At 38.5% G+C, this 25034-nt stretch overlaps 1 protein-coding gene across 1 annotated transcript in view; it reads right to left on the reverse strand.

Annotated features, from left to right (window-relative positions):
* Positions 1–25034, reverse strand: part of FBN1 (fibrillin 1) — a 227559-nt gene that overhangs the window by 159351 nt on the left and 43174 nt on the right. The window contains exon 5 of the mRNA XM_058541525.1: positions 23028–23123. Within this exon, the coding sequence (XP_058397508.1) occupies positions 23028–23123 (96 nt within the window). The remainder of the gene's footprint in view (positions 1–23027; positions 23124–25034) is intronic.

The following is a 25034-nucleotide window of genomic DNA, read 5'->3' on the forward strand; positions in this document are numbered from 1 at the left end:
ATCTGGGAGAGAAAGTGTACAGCAAACCTACATGGTTACAAATGGCCATGAGCTCTGCACAGTAAAGTGTTGAGACGAAAAAGTACAGGACAAATTCATGATGACAGCTGCCTCTGGAGAGAGCAACGACAAAGGAAGCAGGAGGGAAAAAAGACATCAGCTTTATCTGAGATGTTATGGTTTGTTTATTTCCTATAGAGGCAAAATTCATAAAGTGCTAACATGTGTTAATCCCAGATGGAGAGTTTACATATGGTTGCCATATTATTCTCTGTACTTTTCTACATTTCAAAAATTTTATATTTCTCCATTTAAAGTACATTTACATACTCTGAGTTATGTGACCATTATGGCCGAGAATACACAACACAACTCAAATTATATGTTGGAACTGCGTAGCTGTAGCTTGTGAAATGAAGCACATTTATCTCATATTGCAGAATACATGACATCTAATCACGTTTCTGTACTAAACACCACCATTATGCATTATGTATTAACATAATCTAGTAAATTACAAATTAAACAATATGGCTTATTATGTAATAAAAATGAAAAGCACAATGTCTATTATTATAAAACAGAAAGCTTTTACAAGGCTAAGTGGATGGACATTTAAGTATTAAATAAGCTTCAGCAAATGTAAAATCATAGTCCTAAGGAAAAGACTCCATATTACGCTTCTGAGACACAGCTCTCTCAATTACGATTTGTGGCCAGCAAGGAGATCTCGCACTCTCGTCAGTCCCTTGAAGTCTGTCATACTTCCTTTAACCAGATGCCTGGCAAACAACTAAAGAAACCCTGAGAACTAGACTTCAGGCTTCTGACTGATCCTGATCTCTTGGGAAAGGCTTTGTTGACGAGGAACCAAGGGCAGCACCATTCAAGGACTCTTCTCCAAAGAGGGCCAGCTGGGCAGACAGGCCAGGACCCCATAGCTTTCCAGAAGCTGGCAATGGCCACTCCTCCCTACAGATGCTTGGCTCTGAGATAGGCCTCTTCAGCCTGCTAACCCTGTCTGCCTCGTCCAACTGCAGGGCTCTTGTCCTCATGGTGTGGAGCAGGGGCTGTAGAACTGGATGATCCTCAGGCCCTGGCACAGGCCTAATCACCCCATTTATTCATTCAAAACACATTACTAAGCCCTTGCTATGGTCAGAGGCAAAATATTAGACCCTAAGACACAAAGGTAAATAAGACAGAGCCTCTGTCTTGAGTATACAAAATAGATGAGGAGATAAGTACACAAAATAAAACAACACAATGGGAGTTATCATGGAAGTACATACAAGATGTTCTGGAAATACTGAAGAAGTCATTCTTCTGCAGCAGGGCCAGGGGAAGCTTTCACATGTGGTGGATCAGGAAGAATTTGTCAGACAGAAGGGACAGAACAAGAAACGGCATGAAGCTGCACGTATATTGCAGAAATGTGAACTGTTGGTTGTGACAGCAAGAGATAGGGCCAAAAAGGTCTACCAGTTCCAGATTGTAAGTGGCTTTGTGGCTCTTGCAAAGGAGTCTGGACTTTTTCCTAAAGACAGGGAGAAGCTGCAAATGATCAGATGTATGTTTTTAAAATATAACTCTTATTCATTCATTCAGCAAATATGTACTAAGCATCTACTTTGTGCAGGCACCATGTACAGATACAGCTATACCCTAAATACTTACCATTTTTCTCACCATTACAAAACAAGTCCAATATAAATGTAATGAGCTAGAAAATATTACAAGAAATGTTAGTAAAATGATTAAGAACATGAGAAAGATCAAGAGTATGCAGTGGCTTCCATATGACATCAGATCAGGACGATTAAGAGTCTCCCATTTAGAAACTAAAGTATGACACAAAATAGCATCCAATTTTAAGAAAAATACTGTTGCTTTGTTCATTTAATTTTAAATATTAACTTGAATAATTATTGATGATGACCCCATCACATATAAAGACATTAATACTGAAAAATACTAAAATTTGGAGGTTATATCAGATCAAATTAACACAGAACTACGATTTTACTCAACAGCCACACATTGCTAGAGGCTGAACATAAAAACAGGTTCCAGAAGAGAACATTTGCAGAGTAAATGCTCATGTGTAAATAACATGGTAGGCAAGAGTATTGTCCCAGAGATAACCCAACCCACAATCACAGATAACAAAATTAGGCTGAAAGGGCCATTGTCTGAACATATACTTTACAGCTTTGCAACCAGTTATTATACGCCAAAACGAAAGTCTCCACACTCCAAATAACGTGATGGCAGAGAAATGCCAACCCTGTTTTAGCACTCTGCTCAATTCTTAGCCTAGGGTACCAAGATGGGAAGTGACAAATAGGAAGCTAGGAAATGAAGAGGTAAGATGACCAAAGATGACTGAGTGATCCCACCTATTTGTCTGAAGTATTATGAAGTCTCAGTACATTTGACTCATCTAAGGAAAACACCAAAACACCTTGTAAAGCCAATGATTTTTAAATGACTCTCCATTTTGCTTACTTCCAAACTCCATTTGCTCTGGTATCATCTCTCCATTCACAACAAGCTACCTACAATTTCCCTGATAATGCTGTTTTGTTCTTCCAGGCCTTGTGCTCTCATCCAAGTCTTCTTCTTCATCAGTTCACAAATCCTTCTGGGTTCTATAAATCCTTAATTTTCCACTCCTCAAAACAATTTTCCTTGACCTCTCAGTCTGATTTAGATGCTTTTTTCCTGTACTCTCATTGCACCTTATGACTATGCCAATCACAGCACCATCACTCTGTGCTGGACTCCCTCATTGACTCATTTACTCCCTCATTTACATGATTGGATTTGTCCCAATAGACTAGAAGCTCCAGAGGTGCAGGAATCTTGTTTTACTGGTCTTTGTGCCCTGGCACATCCTAATAAGTACATGCTGGAAGAAGGAAGGGAGGGAAGGAGAGAGAAAGAGATGAAGGAAAGACAGACTACAATGAATTTTGGCTTACAGTTACACCATTGTTTCTTTCATTCATTCAACATATTTTTATCGAGAGCCTACTACGGCAGACACTCTGGTAGCTGAGGACACAAAAAGTAGCTGGGATGGGGGGCAAAAAAGTCATCTCTGTCCTCATGAAGTTTAATAATGTAGTGGAAGAGCCAGATCATAAATAATCTATACAATGTGTTAGGTGGAAGAAGTGGCATGGAGAACTATGAGGCAGAGAAGGTGGATAAGGGGTCTTGGAGGAAGCAGTTGCTATGAAAAACAAACCACCATGCTTCCCATTCAGTGACTCACCATCAATCTTTATTATTTTTATTTCCCTTCTTATAAGGAATTCATGCTTTCCTGCTTCAGCATCCCTTCCAATGGCAATTCTTTTAAAGCTCATAATTCTCAAGTCATTTTTTTAACCTCAGTCTTTTTTTCTGATGCCCAGCATCAATTGGGCTATAAATCTGTCATATACTACTACTAGCTTAGGCCTGTCCAAGTTATAACCCATGTGGTCCAGCCAAGATACAGAGATTCCCAAAAATGCTTTCATCATAGCCCAGCTGGAATCTCTTAATTCATTATCTTCAGGTCTAGCCAGTACCTCCTATGAGCACTTGCAGTACAAGAATAACTAGGTCACAGTCATGTTCTCAAGATTCTGAATCCCTAATTACAATTCTCCCATGATAAAGGAATCTGTGTACAAATTTATGTGAACCAAGGTTTTTCCTTTCTCAAGCCAACTAATATTTTCTCCTGCATAACTTGAGTCAGAAACTCAGTTCTTGAGATAAAAAAGTATTTTAGGTTTATGAACCGCTGATTAATTCCAAGGGAACATTCAAACATCTACCACCACTCTTTCTTGGCCCACTTCAATTCTACTTTATTTTTTCCCCATTTTATCCGTTTATAATATACTCCGGCATTTTCACAATAAGAATGCAATCAGGAAACAGACAAACTAGGCTCTTAAATAAACAAAGCCTGTCCTTTCTTGAATGAAGTGGTCCAAAGAATGCTCATTGCCCCTCCTTTCCTGGAGAGTCTACGGTCCACAGCTTGTAATTACTCAACAGTGTCAATTTTACTTTTGTATTTCGTGTGTTGGTGACTCTCCATAACGCGTGAATTAGTTAATGAAAGTCAGGAAGCAAGCTGGCTAATCAGCATGATCGTCCTATTTGCCACCCCTTCCCGAGGGTCTGGGTTGCACACATGCTTAAGATGAGTCTATTTAGGACATAAATTATTGAAAAGCAGTCTTCATGTTTTTGACACCAAATGATTTATTCGTGTAGCTCAACAATTAAATCCAAAAAGAAATTAAGCTGTTACTACATAGTTGTTGCTACAGTAATATGGCTCTTTACACCACAAACAATCTTGGAACACACTGTCTACAAGAAGAAATTGAAGATCAGAATGCGTATTTTTGGCCAGGGATGGGAGAGGAAAATCGAAAGTGATTCTATTGGTTCAAGTACTTGAGAAGAAAAAATATTTAAAATCAAGCCTTCTAACGTTGGCAAATGGTTCAAATTCATTTTTAGCTCATTCATTAAAAGAGAAAAATAAGGAAGAAAATTCAAATTTCCAAAGTAAGAAGCACAGGGTACCTACCTTGACATGTGTACTCAAAATATGTTGACAGTGATAATGACTGAACGTTATGGACAAGGCAATAGTTATGCTGGTAATAATGTTATTTTTTCTGGCTTGTATGGAAATACTGTGAATTGTATTGACTAGAAGTATCTGTGGTTTGACATATCCTTTGTTAACATTCCATTCTTAGACCTATGCTCTCCAAAATGCATCCTGTGATTTACTTGTAAGTGAAAAATGTCAGTTGCAAAAATGAATCTCCAACTTGCTAAAGCTTGTAGACACTTTCAGTGACCACATACCCAAGTGAGGAACATAGCTCTGAAAGGAGGGCAGGCAGGGCAAATGCTAGGTGAGAACCAGAGATTTCACCAGGAGCACTGAAAAGTCTTGTTGGGTGTCATGATAAATGTCTGAATGTGGCAATTACAGTGGAGAATGATAAGAAGTTATTCATTACATGCTCATAATGGATAATTTCTCGGCAAAAATCAATTCTTAAAAAGACCATAATATTGAATTTAGAAATAACTCCATTTATAAGGCAAAATAGTTACACAATTATTGCTAGGTTTGTTGCTTAATTTTAATCATGCCCTCCTTTTTTCTTTTTATATTGTGGTTTCAATTACATACAGTTGGAACACATATTTCTATCACCCTCTCAAAAAAGCAAGGAAGGAAGAGAGTTGGTATTTTCATTTTTTATATTCTATAAAGTCTCAACTTCCCAAAAGCTAGCTTTCTGAAGCCTATGGATGTCCGGAGTAGCTCAGGACTCTGAAGAACAAGGAGAATACTTTTGGCAATCTTCTGACTTAAATATGGAGTTCTTTTAAGTAATCTATAAATCTCATCTCAGTACACAGTGATACAGAGAAGAACTACATAAGAAAAGAGCACTCTACGTCCTACCCCTTCACAAAGTGCTAAGGGAAAAAAAAAATAAGTTATCAATCAGGCTCTTTCGGGCTCCTATGTCTTAGGAAGTGCTCCTAATCAATGAATACCTCTTCTATACTTAACCAAACTCATGTACCCTTTGACTCAAACTATCTAAATGGTCCTAAAAAATTTATGTATTCTTTTTTAGCAACCATTAGGACTAAGAGAATTATCAGTAGTATTAACTTCCCAAAGTCAAAAAAGGAGCCCATTAAATAAATATCTTATTTATTCTCAAATCAGTTAGTCCTGTATTAAGACAAATGTTATTCTAAGATAGAATGAATTAATCAAAGATAACAGGAGAAACAGAGCCTAAATATTAAGAGTCTAAGCATAAATTTGTGATGATAAAGGAGCAAGTTCTTCCTTGTTTCTCAAGACAGTAACTGGCCTGCCGTGTAATTTCTTTTAAATATTTTGGATGAGAATACTTGCTGGGATAGCATAATCTCATGTCAACATTTTATACTTCTTTAGTGAAGAGGAAGTTTCTGAAATATATTTAATATTGTATAATTAGAGTTTGAAGAAGAAACATGAGCCAGTGGATAGCTACAAAATGTAAATTTTGAAATTGAAGAGATAGATTATGACATTTCTGTTTCTTTCTCCTTTTTTTTTTTTTCGCAGTTACTGAAGTTAAAAAAGAAAGCCTGAAATATCCACCCTTCTTGTTATTTCTCAATCCAACATCTTATTTTAATTTTCTTTTTCTTTCTCTCCAGTTTTCCCAGTTGCTCTTCAGCCAACAGATCCTCATACCTACCCATACCGTGACACCACTAGAGAAGAACATACAGCCACTATGCATGCACCATGGCTAAAAGAAAACACAGAGTCTTTTGGACCATTAGCTCCTGAAAATCTAAGAAACGTGACATTTGTATATCTTGGGGCAACTGAAAAGCATCTGTTAAAAGTCTGCAGTTTCCAACACTATGAAACATGAAATATACCGCGTGCCCTTTGGAGACCAATCAATCAATCAGTCTCTTTCTTCCTCAGTCTCTCCTTTGAAATTCTACATTATACCCCCTCTGACGTTAGCTTTTCAGGCTTTCTGAGATGCTTCACATAGTATTATATATTGCCCCAAGTGCACTCCATAAACTGGCTCCTCAATGGGACTGGGCAAGATGATGAAGACAGATAACCCTACAGTCAAGAGATTGGATTGGGTCTTTTTGAGCAACCACGGTAAGACATGGGAAAAAAGAAACAAAATCTACTTAGACCATGCCAATGATACTAGACTATGCCAAAAGCCACACACCCAAATTTGAATTTCTTCTAAAAGCCAGATCTCCTTGTGACCAAATGTTTCTCAGGGGAAGAAAATTGATAGCATATTAATCAATGTCACTTCAGGCTACCCAAAGCAAGCCTTTTTAATTCTTTTCATTCTTATCCCCCTATTTTCAACCACAGATTAGCTACAGTTATTATTGTGTCCCATAAACTAAAGTTAATTATAATTTCATTATCAAGTATAGTGAGTCAGAGGGGTAGGAAGCCACCCGCTGAAACAGCAAATAGAACTGCACACACTGGCACAGTGGGGCAGACAAGATTCAAACACCCACTCCCACTTGGCTTGAGCTTGCTGTCACTGAGTAACTGAGGCAGAGTTAGTTCAGAACATCGTTACAGCAACACGCTGGCAAATCATTCGGTCCACTCTGAACCCAGTCCCATTGCCAAAAGTGATGGGCTGGATGTATGCCAGATACATTCTTTTATTCAACAAGTATTTACTGAGCATCTACTGTGTGTCAGGCATTATTCTAGCCACTGTGACAAAACAGGCAAAAATCCCTGTTCTCGTAGCTCTCACGCTCTAGAAGAGGCCATTCTCCTACTCCAAATTCCCAGTCATTTTTATAAGAAAAATCTCCTGACCCATGCATCAAGGAAACAAACTGATCATGAAAGAAAACCAATTCTCAGTCCTTCTCAGAACACACACTCCAATACACCCGATCTAACTTCACACTTACAGAAATTACACCAGAGCAGAGTGTCAGAGCAGCAGTACATTCATTCAGACATCCAGATTCTTCATGCCTGTGTGTTCTCAGGCTCCATCGGGGCCACATTCTCTTCCTGTTCTATTCACAGCTCAATTTCAGCTAAGCTCCCACATCCAGCACTATATTCATCATAGCCTGGGCAAAAGTGTTTTCATCATACAACATCCACTTACAATTAAAGATAGGCTTTCTCCAACAAATTCAGTGAAAAAGATTTGCCTAGTCACCTAAAATTTACAATTGTAGAACAATCTAGAGACTGAGAGACACAGAGAATAGAAATAGCCAAGTGTCAGCAGCCCAGCTGAGAATCAAAGGAGCGCGTGAGATGAGGAAAGAACAAAGCTAGACTTACAATAAAAAGATTAATAATATCTCAAAATAATGCTAGAGATGACTGTGGCTCTAAAAGCTAGGCAAATATTTGTTAGAGAATATGGATGCATCAAAGTTAGAAAACAAAGATCTCATTCCTAGACACCTGCCTTAGAAGAGAAATCCCTCCAATCTGTTTCCTTGGCTATAAAATATGAGTATTCTCACATGATTTCTCCAAGGAACAACTAAGGCAGTGTGTCTGTCTATAAAGTACTGCAGAGATGGAAGGTAACCCTTAACATTGGCTTCTCTGAAGTGTAAACACTTTGCAGAATTCACTTGGCTATATTTGACACTGTTTGTGGTTTAAACAGGTCAAAGGGAAAACTAATCCATTAAAAGTAGAGATGGTAGATCACTCATTTCTTACTACTCTTATTATTTCTTATTATTCTTGAGTTACAATAAATTCAAGAAATAAACTGTGCCTAAAAACTATTCATTTATTCATTCATCTAGTCAACAAATACTGAGCTACTAGGTGCCCAACATTGGAGATAAAATGGTAAACAAGACAGATATAGTCCCTTCCCTCACAGAGCAGAAAAGTACTAAAAAACTAACAAAAAATGTCGATGTGTCATTCTTCTATAAAGCCAGACACCAAGCAGCATGATTTCATATATTGTGCACAGTGGGCCTCCAACAATATTTGCTGTTTAATTTTCAAAATATATTAGACACAGTAACAGTTTATCCATCCAAAGCCCACAAAACCACATGTGGTATTATAAAAATGACATGACCAAACAGTATGTTGCTAGGTGGTTGTTATTGTTCACATAAACCATTACAAATGCATCTAGTGACTGAGGTGGTGGCCATGACTTGTCCAAATAGTAAGTGATTTATTGATACCAGAATTGCTATTATGACATCCAAAGGCTTCCCCAGGCACAAGTCTGCATGCATCCTCTCAAAAGCATGCATTATCTCAAAATGCTTGATGCCTGAACAAACCATTTTCATGGTATACTTGTTTTATGCATTTTAAGGGTATCTAAGTTCCAGTTTAACCGTTTTCCTGGAGGAAAGCTAGGGGTGAGAGTCCCCATAGAAGCACAAGAATTAGAGGAAAAGCAACATCATAAAACTCAAGACCCCTCTGGGTTTGAAGGGCATTGGAAACCTACAAGAAGAACTCTCCCACCTTAACCGAGTCAGTTTTGGGGGCTCTTTAGGGCAGATTTTCATGGACAACCTGAGCCTTCAGGCTTCTGATGTACCATAGAAAAATCTGCAGCACTCTCATCATCCCCCAGTATGGGTGTCATGGCACCACTGCACACATCTTAATGTGCCACATGCAATGCTCTCCGACAACGTTCTCCTGCCCACTGCTCCCACTTCATCTCCCATCACTCTCACTCACTGTCTGAACTCTGTCCATAAAGGCCCTCCTTCATTTCCTCAAATACATGGATGTTTGCCAACTTAGGACATTTACACATATTCTTCCTTCTACCTAGAAAGCTTCTCCTCACTCTTCACACGGCTGATGACTTCTCATCCTTCAGAGAGGCTCCCCTGACCATCAGTCCACATGTGTCATTTTTCTCTGCCTTCATACCTTCTATTTTCCTTCATGACCTTCGCCACATTGGTACTTAGGTGTTTCTGTGTTTACTTGTTTAATCTCTGTGTAACTCCAGGAGGTAGGGGTGTGTTTCACGTACTATTATACATCTCCAGTTGTTAGCACAGTGCCTGGGAAATAACTGATGAATGATGGATAAAATCACCTCTCTTCTCTTCTTCTTGGAACAATTTCTTTTCAGTTTAATATCATACCTTTTTAAGGGTACATTTAACAAAACTGAACTCAAGACTGAAGCTAGAAATTTTTGGGTTTAAAATACCCCAATGTTTTGGCATTTTTAGCTTCAGTCCTCTGGGACTAACCCATTTATTTAATCCTTTGAACCAAAGAAACATGGCATGTGGGTTCAAAAGGAAAAGGACTTCCCCATACACACCTAAACTGACTATGTCATAAGTATTTATAGACTCAAGTCCTCTAGAAAGCTGAATATATACTTTATATTAGTGTTCAGTTTATTTTGCTGATGGATGAGTTCCTATTACCTCTCATTGATTTTAGAATGCCACATTTCTAAAATAGCTGAATACCTCTTAGATTTCACTGAAGGCCTTTTCTGAAGAGACAAGTTCACTTTCCCTTCTGTGTCTGTGTATGTTTCAGTACAAGTAAACAAAACCTTTCAGTAATCTTTGATTGGTTGTTGTGAAAACGAATGTTTTTCAGGGCTCTGGTCATCATTACATTTTATGGAAATGTAATGGGGTGAGTTGTCACTCACCCCTTACACTTTCTCCTTCCTTTATTACTATTTGCACCATTGGAGTTTTAGCCTTTGTTACAATGGCAACAATTGGGTACGTATTAAAGAAAAGCATATGGTTGATGTGATCTCCAAATAAGAATGTTGGGCTTCATCTAAATAGGAGATCCAAAAAATACGTTGTTCCGGTAAAATAACAAAACCTCCGTGTGGAAAATATAGTCATAACAGGATCTCCCAAGTTTAGGTCTAACTTTGACAGCCGAAAGTTTCATGATACTGTTTATGAAATAACACTTTCAACCAAGATTATTCTCACTTTCAGGAGGACGAGAACGTTAACAGCAAATATTTATTAAGCACATACTATGTATGTGCCAGGCCCCATGTTGAGTACTTTGTGTATTATCTCCTCTAATCTTCCCAACAATCACACTAAATAGGTACTATTATTATCCCCATTGTACAGATTACGAAAATGTGGCTGAGAGACATACAGTAACTTCCATGGCCCCACAGCGAACAAATGGCAGGATTGTCTTCAGAATCTGAGCTCTTAACCAATTTTCTAGGAACGGTCAGGCAATTTTAAAAAGCACAATGTCTCCTAATTAGGCACTTTAAATTCAAATGTTAAAATTATTGTCATGTGATATTGACAAGTTGGTATGAGGACTCCTTTGGTATAAAATTTAGTCCTGAAAATAATTTCCCTATCATTTCCTCTCATTCATAAAAAATAAAGAATAACAACCCAGGAGTCATGAGCACAGGGGAGCCTGGTGCACACTTCAAGCCGGCTCAGTAAAGGGCTCTAATGACTTCTCAGAGTCGTTCCCCTTTGTTTGGTTTTATGATACTTGTTCCGCTTGGCAGTGTGGAAAAACACTGTAGAAAGAATTGAAGCCGAAATAAGGTCTAAAAAGAAACAGCTCTATCCAACTCCAAATTATGCTATTTTTTAAAAAATTAGAGAATTTTCTATGGTGTTTAAGGGTTGTTTTGCTCAAAGAGGGCAATTCAAACTTCTATTACATATTGCTTTCCAAAGCCAGTTTTATATTATTAAAATGTATGTATGCCTCTGCTTTTTATTTTCCCCCAGTATAACCAGAAAGTTCCAAAATACTCCCCACTTCACAAGTAAAGCTTACAAATCATTATACAAAGAATGAATCAAAATTTACTTCTGGAGGGCCACAGCTTTGCCTTTGTCTTTTAAAGTTCACTAGTTCTAATTTGAAGAATTTATCACTGGAATCCCTAACAGAGTATGAGCTTTTCCACTGGGACCTTAGGGAAGAAATGATCCCTAAGAGCTAATGCATATTTATAAAAACATTTTCAATTGGGTAAAATTTGCCCCCAAACTTGCAAGGCTTCTCTTTGGCCTGGCTGAGTGTCCTACAACAGCAAAAGTCAACAATGTCTCCTACAAGAAGGCAGGCAAGAAGATAAGGGCTCTCCAGGGACAGAGAGAGAAATGGGCCTATTTTATGAATTACACCATCAGAACATTCTTTCCTGAGGAAATAAATAGCTCAATCCATTGTTTACTTATAAAGCTCTTCTGAAACAGTTCAGAGAAAAGGGATTGCTGCTGAGGGAATATGGTAGGAAAGTTGGAGAACATTTCCTTTCATGTGTTCCATAGAATTCACTTCCACACATTTCAATTATCCATATCTATACTCTTATTTCCATATGAAATACAGATATTTATTGGTACTATTGTTCAGAGTCCTTTTTTTAAAAAATGTTGTATTAAACAAACATATTTAACCTTTTTTTTTTTTTTTGGTGAGGAAGATTGGCCCTAAGCTAACATCTGTTGCCACTCTTCCTCTATTTTGTATGTGGGTCACCACCACAGCATGGCCTGATGAGCAGTGTGTAGGTCCATGCCCAGGATTCAAACCCACAAACCCCGGGCCACTGAAGCAGAGCACGCGAACTTAACCACTACGCCACCAGGCCAGCCCCTATATTTAACATTTAAATACTATCTCTCATCAACCTCAAGATCCCACAGTTAAATTAAGAAAATCAACAAAGATTTAATAAACATCTACTCTCTTCATAGCACTGGGCTTGGTACTCAATCAGATAGAGGTATCAGACACAGTTTTTGTTCTTTGGTCTATGGAAAGCACACTAACCTGTCTGAAAGACTGTATATAAATCAGCATTTTATTAGCCTCAAAACTAAAACTCAATTAGCCAGTTTTATAATTCCCAGATTATGGAGTCTGATAGGCCAAATTAACTTTTTAAAGAAAATACTGAATATATATATTCACATATATGTATTCATATTTGGTATATATTCATATTTGTATTTATATATATTCATGTTTTAAAATTAATAGGTCATTTATGTTTCATTTAATGAAGAAAATATTTTTAAGAAAACTTAAAATATTATAACTTGCTTATAAGGCTTCCTAAAAGCCATGAAACAGGATTCTAGATATTTTTATTTTGACATGAGTATTTCAACACAAGAATCAATAAATGTGCACGGAAAAAAGTTTTTTGACAAGGTGAATATGTTCATGCCTCACCTCTTAGTAAACATCATTAAAAACCATCAGTATATATCCCCAAAGACAAGGACTGGGTCACCCAATTATTTAAAAATGTAGTAAAATGCAAGAAAAACAAGAATCCATTAGAGGAATAAAAATACTAAAATGGCTGATGTAATCCTTAAAGTGAATGACAAAGACTAAAAGTTTAATACATGCATTGACCATCAAATAGAAATGTGGATGGGGTCCAGGTGGCCAGAGATGGTATGTCAGCAAAGTTGCGTGAAAATTGATGGGGTTGGGTGGTGGAACTCCTTATGGTCAGGAAAAGATTGAGGAAGGAATAAGCCTTAAGTTTGACCTTGAAAGAAAAGAATTTAACCAATCTAGAAAAGGAAACTCTACCTCCAAGAATATCTGATACTCCTAGTTCTGGTAAGTAGTACCACCAAAGGCTGATAAGAACCAGATGGCATGCATGCCAACCACATCAAACCATGCAGAACCAGGAATTTATCACTAATTAATGGGATAGTCCAGCTTACCTAGGTGATACTTCAGAATACTTGAGAACCAAACCCCAAGAAATGGGTGTTTCATACTGCACTTCAATTTATGGTCAAATACATCCTCTTAGGAACACAAAAGGTGAGTTACTACATGATGAAGATCTTCCTCCACAAACCTCTAGACATTTAGACAAATATTCATCTTCAGATGATGATCATATATGGATTTAAAATGTCTATCTAGAATACGAAGATGTTGTCACAGAGATGTCAAATGACTTTCAAAATGACTGTCAAAATAATCAGAATCCATATCTTCAGGATAAGGATGTTAAAGGTGTTATGGGAGAAAAAGGAGGGGTCTAGATTCTAAAATTAATGGATTCGAAAGTGCTGAGTTAAACTAAGTAAAAACAGTTACCTTCCTGCAGGACTCTCAAGAACTAATACGCTAATACACCCAGTGCCTCTCCAAGAAGAGGACGTGGTATAGAGTTTCCAAAATGCTATTGACCATGGAAACTTCATTTCATGGAAACCCCAGGGGACTAATGTTCTACAAAAATTACTTTGGCATATCATCTGGACCATGAAGTCCCATATATTTTTCCAATATACATTCACAAACCAAAAACAGCACAGACTCTCTAGAGGCCCTAACTACTAGAGAACATAAACTCTAAGCATTCTCAAGGACTCTCAATTGAGCATGTAAAATGGTAAGGGTCTCCAGACTGCTATGTGTAGAATTAAGCTAAAACAGTTTCAGAAATAGACCAGTCCACCCACTAATTTATACAGACAAAGGGGAATTTTTTAAAACCCCAATACCATGCCTCATACAGATATGGTACAGAAGCACAGTTCAGCAGAATAGAAGGGTACCATAGAGAGATTTGAAATACACCCTCCCTTCTTTGGAATTAAGCAAGTTGACATCATGCCTCCTCCTCTTTCTCATAGGAGGTCTCCAACACTGAGAAAGCTGGCATAGCAGGGACCTCCTAAGGGTGACTGTGTCCTCCCCTTTCCCCTAGTCAATTCCAGCCTCTGCACTTTTGTACCCTCTCTTCCCTTCACCTGTAGTACTTTCCCTCATCCACTCTGCCTAGTTAAATCTTGCCCTGTTTGATTATTTAACTATTCCATATATGCATTTCTATCGTTCCAAAAAATGATTTTAAGGCCCTGATGACAAGAACCACGCACTTCTTTCTGATTCCATCATAGTACCTAGCTTAGGGCCAAGCCTTTATGAAATATTTGCTATAATTGTTATATCTAATTGACATGACCGCAAGAGTCTTTGGTTATCACTTATATTCGAACAAAATTCCAATTAGACGGACATCCTGAGAAATTAGACTCTAATCTGAGGCCCCTGGTTCTGTTTTTTTTTAAAAAAAATTGGTTTACTTTTAAATATCAACAAGGCTCCTGAATCTCTAAGATGCTGCTTTCTTAAAAGTTGAAGAAGCACCATCAGGAAGAAGAAAAACCGGAAACCTAATAGAGACCCTAGAGGAAGTGCTGATATTACTAGAAGCAAAGTTCTAAAGCTGTGCTGTCCAATATGGTAGCCACTAGCCACATGTGGCTATCAGCAGGTCCAAATTGAGATGAGCTGTAATATATGCATTGGAGTTTAAAGACTTAATATGGGAAAAAGAATGCAAAATACCTCATTAACAATTTTTAATACTGAGTATCTATTGAAATAAAACTTTTGGATATATTAGGTTAAATAAAATATATTACTAAAATTAATTTTATCTGTTTCTTTTGACTTTTTCATGTGGCTACTAGAAAAGTTAAAATTATATATGTGGCTAGTCAGTGCTGTTCCAGTGTTTTGAACACTCAAGACTAAAAAGTGGTCCAAATATTAAACGTGGCTACTAACTTATAAAACCTAGTTTCATATTTTTTTAAAGTTCACAAAAGCTAAAAAAAAAAGAAGAGAAAAACAATAAAATTGAGAATGAAGTGTTTTTGAAGATTAACCATGATACCAAATCTTATATCAAATTTAATAGCTGTATAAGTTATTTGCTTTGATAATATAACAGGATGTTAAAATGGACATTTCAGTTGAAGCACAAAGACAACAGATGCCACATTCTAAGTCAAGTGTGACGATAAGATCAGAATTTGCAAGGAGGTGATGACGATCTGGTCACAGATCGTATGCTCTTACACACTCAAGCATAACAAGAGTATCAAAGTGGCCAAGGTAGTAAGAGATGGGAAGGAGGTTACCTGGGAGAGGGCTGAGCTATCACTAGCTCTGTCTAGGAAACTGGTGGAGGACCACATTATGATGACAAGTCATGAGAGGGGCTCAAGGAGACTGCTCAGACTTACATGATATGTATCTGCTGCTTTCTAGAGGACACTATGGACTGGGGACTGTCTAATGCATGGAAACTGGCTGGCCAGATGCTCGGACACAGTACAAGAGAGAGGCTGCTACAGTGTTGAAGTTGATTTGTACTTGGGCAATTTATTGTGGCAAAAAATGCGTGAGTGTTTTCTGCCAACTAGTCATGGTCCCCTGCAATGGAAAGCTGATGTGGAGTGGGCCTAGATCCTTTTTCAGGCGGCTGCCTGGAGCAGCAAAGAGGCCTCAAATGGCTGGAGGTACCACTGGATGAAAGGAAATGTAAACAACCCATAAGAACTTAGACATCTTTGCCCAAAAGGGAGAAATTCTGAAAGGGACCAGAAAATTTCACCCACCAGTGGATGAAAATCTAGCCCACTGAGCAGGCTGAGAGGAACAAGTGAGTGGTAGACAAAAATTGAACTGCTTTACCATTGCGTCTTACCAGTCCTGCTTGTTCATACCATGCATGTGCAGCCTGGAGAGTTATGGAAGCATATGTTCCCTACATGCATACAGTTACTCAACCACAAAAACTGAATGTTTATGTCAACAGATGTATTTCCTGGAACTATTCTAGGAAAATCAAGTTTATTCAATGATCCACCAACTGCCTGATGTTGCAATACCACTTTAGATGCATAGTAACTTTTAAGGCATTCCACCCCTGCTATCCACACATTGGTATTTACTTTCCATTTGGACTAACTAGCAAAAGTGAGCCTCACACAGGGCTTCAACATATTTTAGTAATAACAGTTTACTGCTTGTTACCTTTCAAAAAAAAGAAAATATGCATAGTTCACAGAGCTCAGCCTTCCAAAGGCACTTTGAGAATGGGAGTTGGCCTGTGGCATTTATTCTGGGAACTTTAATAATAGCCACCTAAAATTTAAAATTATGTAAAATTAGTGTCAGAAATGCAGTTCTGTAAAACTTTCTTCCAAACAGAAAGAAAGAGAGAGAGAGAGGGAAACAAACAAAAAAAAGGAATCTACATTTCATCAACACCTTCCAGAAAAAGACTCTAGGAAAAAAAGCATGAGAAAAATTAGCTCCTGATTCCCTGAAGCATTCTAGACAGGACTCTGAGAAAAGGTCACGTTTCTTCTCTCTTTTTATGAAGTAAATGTATCTGAAATGCACTACCTGAGTATTATGTATTTGGATCATCATATGTTAGTCCTTTCCATTCATTAGGCACACTGCAGACACTGTTTTCTTGGATTTACAAAATAAATGCTTATCAATTGCTTTCAGGCTCATTTTTAAAAAAATGTTCAATGAAATTATTAAAAAAGATCTCTTTGCAAAATCAGTTTTGTATCATCAGGGACACTAAGTTATGAGGATAACAGAGTTTCTCAAAAACCAACTGCACATATGAGAATGCAGTGGAATTACAATCAACCTAGCTGTCCTCTCTTCTATTCTTCTATTATTGTGCAAAAAATAAAAATAAAAACCTTTCCACCTGCACTAACACTGGAATTGCTTAAAGGAGGCAAGTATGATGAAGAAAGAGTTAGGTCACCTTCCATTGTTCTGCTTCTCTGATGGACTATGAATTATCACTATACTTTCATTTTTATTCTAGCCCATATCTGCCCCCCATCGTTCCTTTTTCTTAAAGCTATCAGTTCAACAATGCTTCCCCTATACTTTACCTACTAATAGCCAGCAGAACAACCAAAAGACTCTCTTGATTTGGTAAAAATCCAAGTATTGTCTTCACAGTTTAAACTTGGGTAAGATTTTAACACCAAACAATGAATCAGGATTTAGAAGGATCCATGTCCGTGCTTACATCCAGACGGCACATCATGAAGCTCTCTAGATGGAGTAATGATAGAAAACTTCTTGTTATTAGCATTTATGCTTCCAAAAGGCTTCATCCTCTGGTTCACATAAATTTTGACATTAAAACATTAATTCAATTCCATGTGCTTTAAGAGCCATGTAAGACAATTCTTTTCACTGCTTTTCAATCTAAGTTTTAATCAATGTTTGACCCCAAACAACTAAAGTGTTTGACTATCCACTGTGGTCACTAGAATTGACTCTAAATTATTTTAGGCTGTTTCTAAAAACTCAAATGCCTCCCAGAAAGGAAAAAAAAAAAAAATGGTCACGTCCTCATTTAAATGTATTGCTGACTCTGTAAAAGTAATTCCAAAAAAGAGTTGCCAAATATGCTTTGAAGAGTTGTAAAATTGTCAGAAAACTATATAACCTTTCCTGGTAACTGCACTAAACAACAATATTCAGTTTATATATCTACATTTAAGAACGCTGGTTCAGTCCTTTGGAGTCCATTTGTATATATTGCAAACAGACAGGAATCACCCTGTCTCCAAGCGTGGACTGTTATCTTTAAAATATCAAACTCAGTCAGAGAAATATTCCCAAAACCCCACAGCTGATACACCCAAGCAATACTCAAGACTCCTTTCCCTTGGCTTTTAAAATGATTTAAAGCAACTTAACTCAACTCTACCAGGGAGGAAAACCACCCATCTAGCCAAATTTCTTGAAGAACTTTTTAAAAATCTATCACATCCACTCTAAAACTCATAATTCTAGGTTTCTTCTTATCATTCCTCAGAACATTCTCTGTGGTCACTAATGACCTCTTCCCAGTGAAATCCAAGTATAGCACAGTGGTTATGTGCACAGGCTCATAAACCAGACGGGCGGGGCTCAGCTTTTGATTGCACCACTTGTTAGCTGTCTGACCTCTCTTTGCCTCTGTTTACTCCTCTATAAAATGGGACTCATCACAGGACTTTTCTCATAAGGTTGTTGCAAATCACCAAAGTAAAATGCTCAGAGCATTGCCTGGCACACTCTAAGTACCCAGCACACGTCATTACATCAAAGGGCCTCTTTATGATTCTCATTCTCTCTTGACCCCATGAAGAGTCTATTTCTTCAACTCCTTCCAACTCCTTCTTCCTTTAGTTTCTTTGGCTCAGTGCTCTCCTGGTTCTCTTGCTTCTCTTCATGTTTTTTCAGTGTCTTTCCCTTGTTCTCTTCTTCCCCAATCCTATTCATCATTACCTCCTTCCCATCTCCAAGTTCAGGTCTATCCGCATCATTCTTCTCTCTTTTTCATTACCTCCAGAAGTCTCACCCAATCACATATTCACTGTGTTTAATATAAGAGCATTTAACACGATTTTAAATGGTCTGCACTCTGAGGCAAGATGGCCAGAGGAAGTACGATTCCACATGGTCTTCTTGGCAATAACTATGGTAACACATGACTAGCTTGAGTTGTCATTGCCAAAACCGGCACTGACCTCATTTCAGTATTCTAATAACAAATGCTAACATGCTGGACCACTGAGCTTAGGCAATGATAACTTTTACTGGTTGCTCAAGGCCCAAGCAGAGAAAAGGCAAAAATAGGGGGAAGGGAAGCAATCAGGAAAACCATAAATGTAAATTTACAGAAAAAAAAAAGGTAAGAGGAAGATCAATGAAAGAAACTTAGGATGTAAAAGAAAACACAAAGAGATGCAATCTTTGATAGGGCCGGCCCCATGGCTTAGCGGTTAAGTGTGCGCGCTCCGCTACTGGCGGCCCGGGTTCGGATCCCGGGCGCGCACCGACGCACCGCTTCTCCAGCCACGCTGAGGCCGCGTCCCACATACAGCAACTAGAAGGATGTGCAGCTATGACATACAACTATCTACTGGGGCTTTGGGGGGGAAAATAAATAAATAAAAATAAAATTAAAAAAAAAAAAAAACAAAGAGATGCAATCTTTGACAGATAATGTAACAGGAGGTGACAAACTCAAGTGCCCACAAGGGCTAAGAAGTAGGCTAACTGAGTGAAGTGAACAGGATGTATCATAATAGGGAGTGGTAGAGACTGCGGCAAACTGGAGAATATAACTAAAGGTATTCACATTCCATTTTTAAAGAGTAAATATTGCAGGCCAAACAAGTCACAGGCCTCTACCTTTTTTCCTCTGACTGTAGAAAGACAGGCAATAGTATCATAGCTAGCTGCCCAATTTTTTAAACGTGTTTATTTTACTGGCTAAAAGCTGCAAGTAAGACAACTTGGCTTCATAATCTGATTGCATTTGTTGAATGAATGTTATGATTCATAATTCAAGCATGGATCCACTGCCGTCTCCATCACAAACCAAAACACCATGTTCGTGGATTATTAAGACTCACTTATTGACTTAAAGTGATCTAAATCCTGCCAGTATCACCCCCAAAGGGTATTCCACACTTGTATCGGCTCCCTGAGGTAGTCACAGATGTAGACAAGTTCGAAGATCTCCCAGGGACAGAGCTGCTCATCCTGAGAAATACTTGTGACTGACATTTTAAATGTTCCCTTCCATGTGTATTATATCATGATAGGAAGTTATTTGTTTGTTTACTGCCACATGGTTTGGGTCAAAACACACCTTCTTTTCTGTATCCTTGCCAAGTGAAAAATGACAGTCTCGTAGCCCTAAAAGATCAAACTTCTGAAAGATGGGGCCGAATTCAATTAGGCATCAACACTGTAGGCTCTGCTCACAATGAAACCAATGAAAAATACCCAGGATTGTCACAAGTAGGCAAACAGCAATTACTTCCAGGAGATACATGTTCATATCTGACAATCAAACCTCCAGATTTTCTGGTGCTTTAAAATAAGTCCAGTTCAACATTTACTGGCCATGTACTATGCACCAGGACTTCAGCTCGGTGTGGGAATTAAAAAGAGGATGAAACCGTAGTTGCTGCTTACACTGAAGAGCTTACACCCTAGTGGGGAGATGGACAGGGAAACCTGCTGTTTCAATATACTGTGGTAGGTACCTATGAAAAAGGGGGTGAAGAGAGTGCTAAGGAAAAATCCAGAGGGAGTACCGGGCTCAGCCTCCTGGAAGGGAGAAAGGAAATTAGTAAAGACTTCTTGGAAGGTCATTTTAAAATAAAAAGTCACATCCCAATTAAAACATAATACAACTAGCCTAGGTAGTTGAACTACTTAATAAACTAGCCTAGGTAATAAACACCTTAATAAGTGTACTAACCCACCATCAGGAGAACTGAATATTCCCTGAATATTCACATTCACACTGAATATTCCCTACACTTCAGGATGGATTTGTCCTCACTCAATCCTACATTTTTATTAATCACTCTTGAAATCACAAACATACATTTGAATAAAAGGACATATTGCCTCTAATTCTTTAGAGAGGTAAGTAGATGACTTCCATAAGAGCAGAAAACAGTGAAGACTCTACAAATGGAAATACAATTCCAGAATCAAAATGCTCCCCTCTCCCACGTGGTGAAGGAACTTACACTCACGTTTCCCTTCTCCCACTGAAGGTCTAGGACTGTGTTAATGGGTGGAAAAGGCAAAGGGTCATGATGAAAGGGAACATGCTTCCTGCTCCCCAATCTCCACTGCTGCAAATGCCTGAAAATCTGTCATTTGGGGATTAATTTTATTTAGATAAGCACCACTGTGAAGATTCTACGGGGCCAACGTATACTTACATCTTAGTGCAAATTTCAGGATAGTCTTATCATGGAGGGAACAGTTAGAGACACTCCAAAACTTGGACAAACCCAAGTAATATGCCAGTTTTAATTAGTAGTTTAGTAAGAACCCATTCATGTCATTGCTTAATCTTGGTCAAAGATCAAATCTTTGAAGAAAGAACTGTGGAATGGTGAAATATCATGCCCTCTTTATTTTAGACCATGTTACCATCAATACCTGAACAATGGGTATCAACACTGTTTGCAGAAAATTATTATAAACCTTCTTAGAAGTAAAATGCCCTACAACTTCATCTTATTAGTAATTTTTCTAAAACAAACGGAACTCAGTATTAACAGCTGAACAATTATTTTCACACACCACTTCTCAAGTTACACGTTAACAATTTTAATCTCAACAATTTAAATCCTACAACATCTTCACTGAGTAAATAATAAGGCCACAGAATGACAGTACTTAATTGCAACAGTTGTCTTGATTATTCTAGATACCATTAGGTACATTTTAGCTCAAGTCAATAAAAATACATATGTGCAAGTTGTAAAGAGAAGCAGTTTTAAGGAGGGACTCCAAATGACGTCAGATGCAATGTAAAGGCCAAGGGTCCATGACGCATCACACATCAATACCAAGCAGTGCTCTTATGAACAGAGATACAATATAATTTGTCCAGTAATAATAATTGACCTAGAGTTACTTGCTAAAGTATGTATTGTTGCTTTATCAGCTAATAACTGAATTTAGAAGATGCACTTGTAAAAATAGAAACAGAAAACAATTTCCCACATACCACTCTCTGTTCTTTGATTTTAAGTGACATATATTTAACATCTGCTACTGAATCTTTACTTTCCATCTTAGAATAAAAGGACTATACAACTTTGGATAAAAGTGATAACTGCAGTTTTAAAAGTTCATGACCATTTTTTCAATGAATATTTTTCATGAGCATTTTTGCAGTTTTGTATGAAATGAACCTGCTAAACCTTTACTATAAAACTAGGAACGATGAGAAAATGGTTAGGAATGTAGAGACAAGATGATCAACAAAGCCAAAGTTTGGGGAGGAGGGATTAAGAATATTACACATCTGCATACATCTCAATATTATATTTGCATTTATAGGTAGACAAATCAGGCAGAACACTTCTTTTAATTAGGAGCAGCAATAAGGTTTAGACTTGAAAACAGAAAACCCACATTCAAATTAAAGCTTATTATTATGTGTGCAACCTTAGGCAGATCCTTTGACATCCCCAGCCTCAAGCTTCTCACACACAAATGTTAGGATGATTGTATACACCTCAGCGGGCTGCAGTGAGTACTGAATAAACCACACATGTTAAAGCACAGTTTCTCAGCAGACACTCAACATTTCTACAGTGAATTTTGAATGCTAAGCTGTAGCCACTGGAGCCCCCAGTAGTTCCTAATAGATCTTTGGGAGTGTTTTTCTTCATCCTAAATTTTTCCCTTTCCATACAGATGTTTTTTTTGGAGCCACTTCTCTCATTTACTAGGATAATAAGGAGCTCAATCCTTACGCTTATGGAAAATTCTCCTCTTTTTATCTTGTTGCCAACCAGTACTTATGCATATACTCACTACTGAGTCCCACAGTCCACTGGTAAGAATTATTGAGTGACATGTACAGACTGAGGGCCACTGTTTTGTCATCCTAGAAACCTTCCCTGTAACAATTAAGAAACCCCCTCAAAGTTCAGCAAAATTCACCAAGTAGCCACATAAACCCAATGCATGGTTAAACCAATAATAGCTTTAGCCACCAGAACATCTGTATACTAATTCGTTTAAAAAAAATTACCTCTTTCACACTGGGGTCCAGTAAAGCCATAAGTGCATGCACATCGATTTGGGGCCACACACCTGCCTCCGTTGAGACAGCCACTTTCGCAGACAGCTATAAAACAAGGAAAGAGAAGCTGAGAGGCTTCACCTGAGAGTAGATGCTAATGAAGTAACACTTACCATCCCCTGAAAGGACAATAATAAGAAATCTAAATAATCACCCTGGTCTTTGTTTTAAACAGTTACAGTACAGTTCCAGCTCCTCAGATGTTCCTCAGTCAACTCTTAGGTAAAACTGGAACAGGTGAGTTGGTACCTGTGTCATTGCTGACAGCCTCATTCCAAGGAGTATGTGAGCAATGCTTCCAGTTCTGCATCTACAATGGTGGTTTATAAGAGACTTCACTGGATGGGAGTGCATTTTGCTTATGATTTGTGTTTAATTTCCAGAGGGCTCCCATAAGGGGAAACACTGGCCCCTCTGCTGTCAACCTTACAGAAATGTAGCATGTTAAATCACATAATTAACAGCAAATGACAAAAACATTAATACTGACACTCAGTAATTTCCTCACCATAATGAGGCCTCAACTGAATGTTATAGCAGAATCTATGGACTCTATTGATGAGATAGGTCCAGAGATGCTTGAGGGAGGAACATTTTACTTGTCATAAAAGGCATTAAAATAAGAACTGAAAGCTCATGCCCTGAACAACCCTTCTCTGTACAATTTCCTGTAATTCTTTTATGCATGGCCTCTTTCTAGGCATCTTGATCCATGGGTGGTAGCCTCTTCCCTGCCAAATTTGCCAGTCCCACCCACTCTTCAAAGCCCAGTGCAAATCTCGCCCCTCCGTGAGGCCTCCCTAATACCTCCATTTAAATTGACTCCTCCTTCATACATTCCCCATGCATTTTGCTTGTACCCCTGTGGCAGTCATGGCATTGAGTCACTCAGATCTCCGTCCAAGACAACCTACTGGGACGAGCTTAGTTGGCTGACAGCCTCCAGCTGCTGCACCTTGACATCTGCTGCAATGTTCACGCCAAGGACACACTCTCCTGGCTGCTGGCACCCAATGACTAAGCACAGCGGAGTACTGGAGACTGGACATTTCTGCCCATCATGGAACTCTTCTAATGAGCAGTCTTTGCTCTGGGCTCCCCATCACCCTAGCCAAGGCTTTCTTGGAGCTGCACTATAGTCTGAGGCTCGTTCTACACAACTGTCCTTCCTTCCCTCTCTCCTTGCACAGGAGTCAGACCTGCACTGTGGTCTGAAGGCCCTCCCTTCCTACTCCTGCCTTATTCTTCACGAACCTTTTCTGCAATAAATCTCTTGTGCATCTAATTCTGTCTTGGTATCTGCTTGGCATCAGAGGATCTGCACTGAGACAACCCCTTATAGCCAAAAATTATGTCAGGAGTCCATTTCTCATCACAAAATTAGAGAGGTTTATCTACATCAATAGTTCTGATTTGCCTCTTAATTTATAGCCAGTGGAGAATGAAGAGATTTTAGGCAGAAAAGAAATTTTGAGATCGCCTAAGCCAACCCTCCCATGTTACAGACTAGAAAACTGAAGTCTAAGAAAGGTTTTATAATTCTGCAAGTGTTAACTGAGCACCTGTTGTGTGCTTGGCTTCAGCTAAACTCCCTCTGGGAGTACCAAAAGGAGCAGAAGCAGCACAGCAGCTCCTCCTGATGCTCCTTCCTTTGAAAATGCCTTTGAATGCACCTCATCCCCACCTTCTCTGCAGCCATAGCCTTAGTGGTAGTCTTCCTGTTCTTCCCCCTCCAGTTCAACCTCCACCCTGTGGCCAGCGATATTCCTCACTGTATACCTTGTAAGTGAAGTGCATAAGGCCAGTATTGCTTAGCACTAAATGCATGGGCTGTCAAGTCAGACAGCTTGGGTTCAAATCCCAACTCTGCCACTTACTACCTGTATAGCCTTAGACAAATTACTGAAGTCCCTGTGCCCCAGTTTCCTCATCTGCTATAAGGTAATAAGGACCTCT

Source organism: Diceros bicornis, chromosome 5 (genome assembly GCF_020826845.1).
Source record: "Diceros bicornis minor isolate mBicDic1 chromosome 5, mDicBic1.mat.cur, whole genome shotgun sequence".
NCBI lineage: Eukaryota > Metazoa > Chordata > Mammalia > Perissodactyla > Rhinocerotidae > Diceros > Diceros bicornis.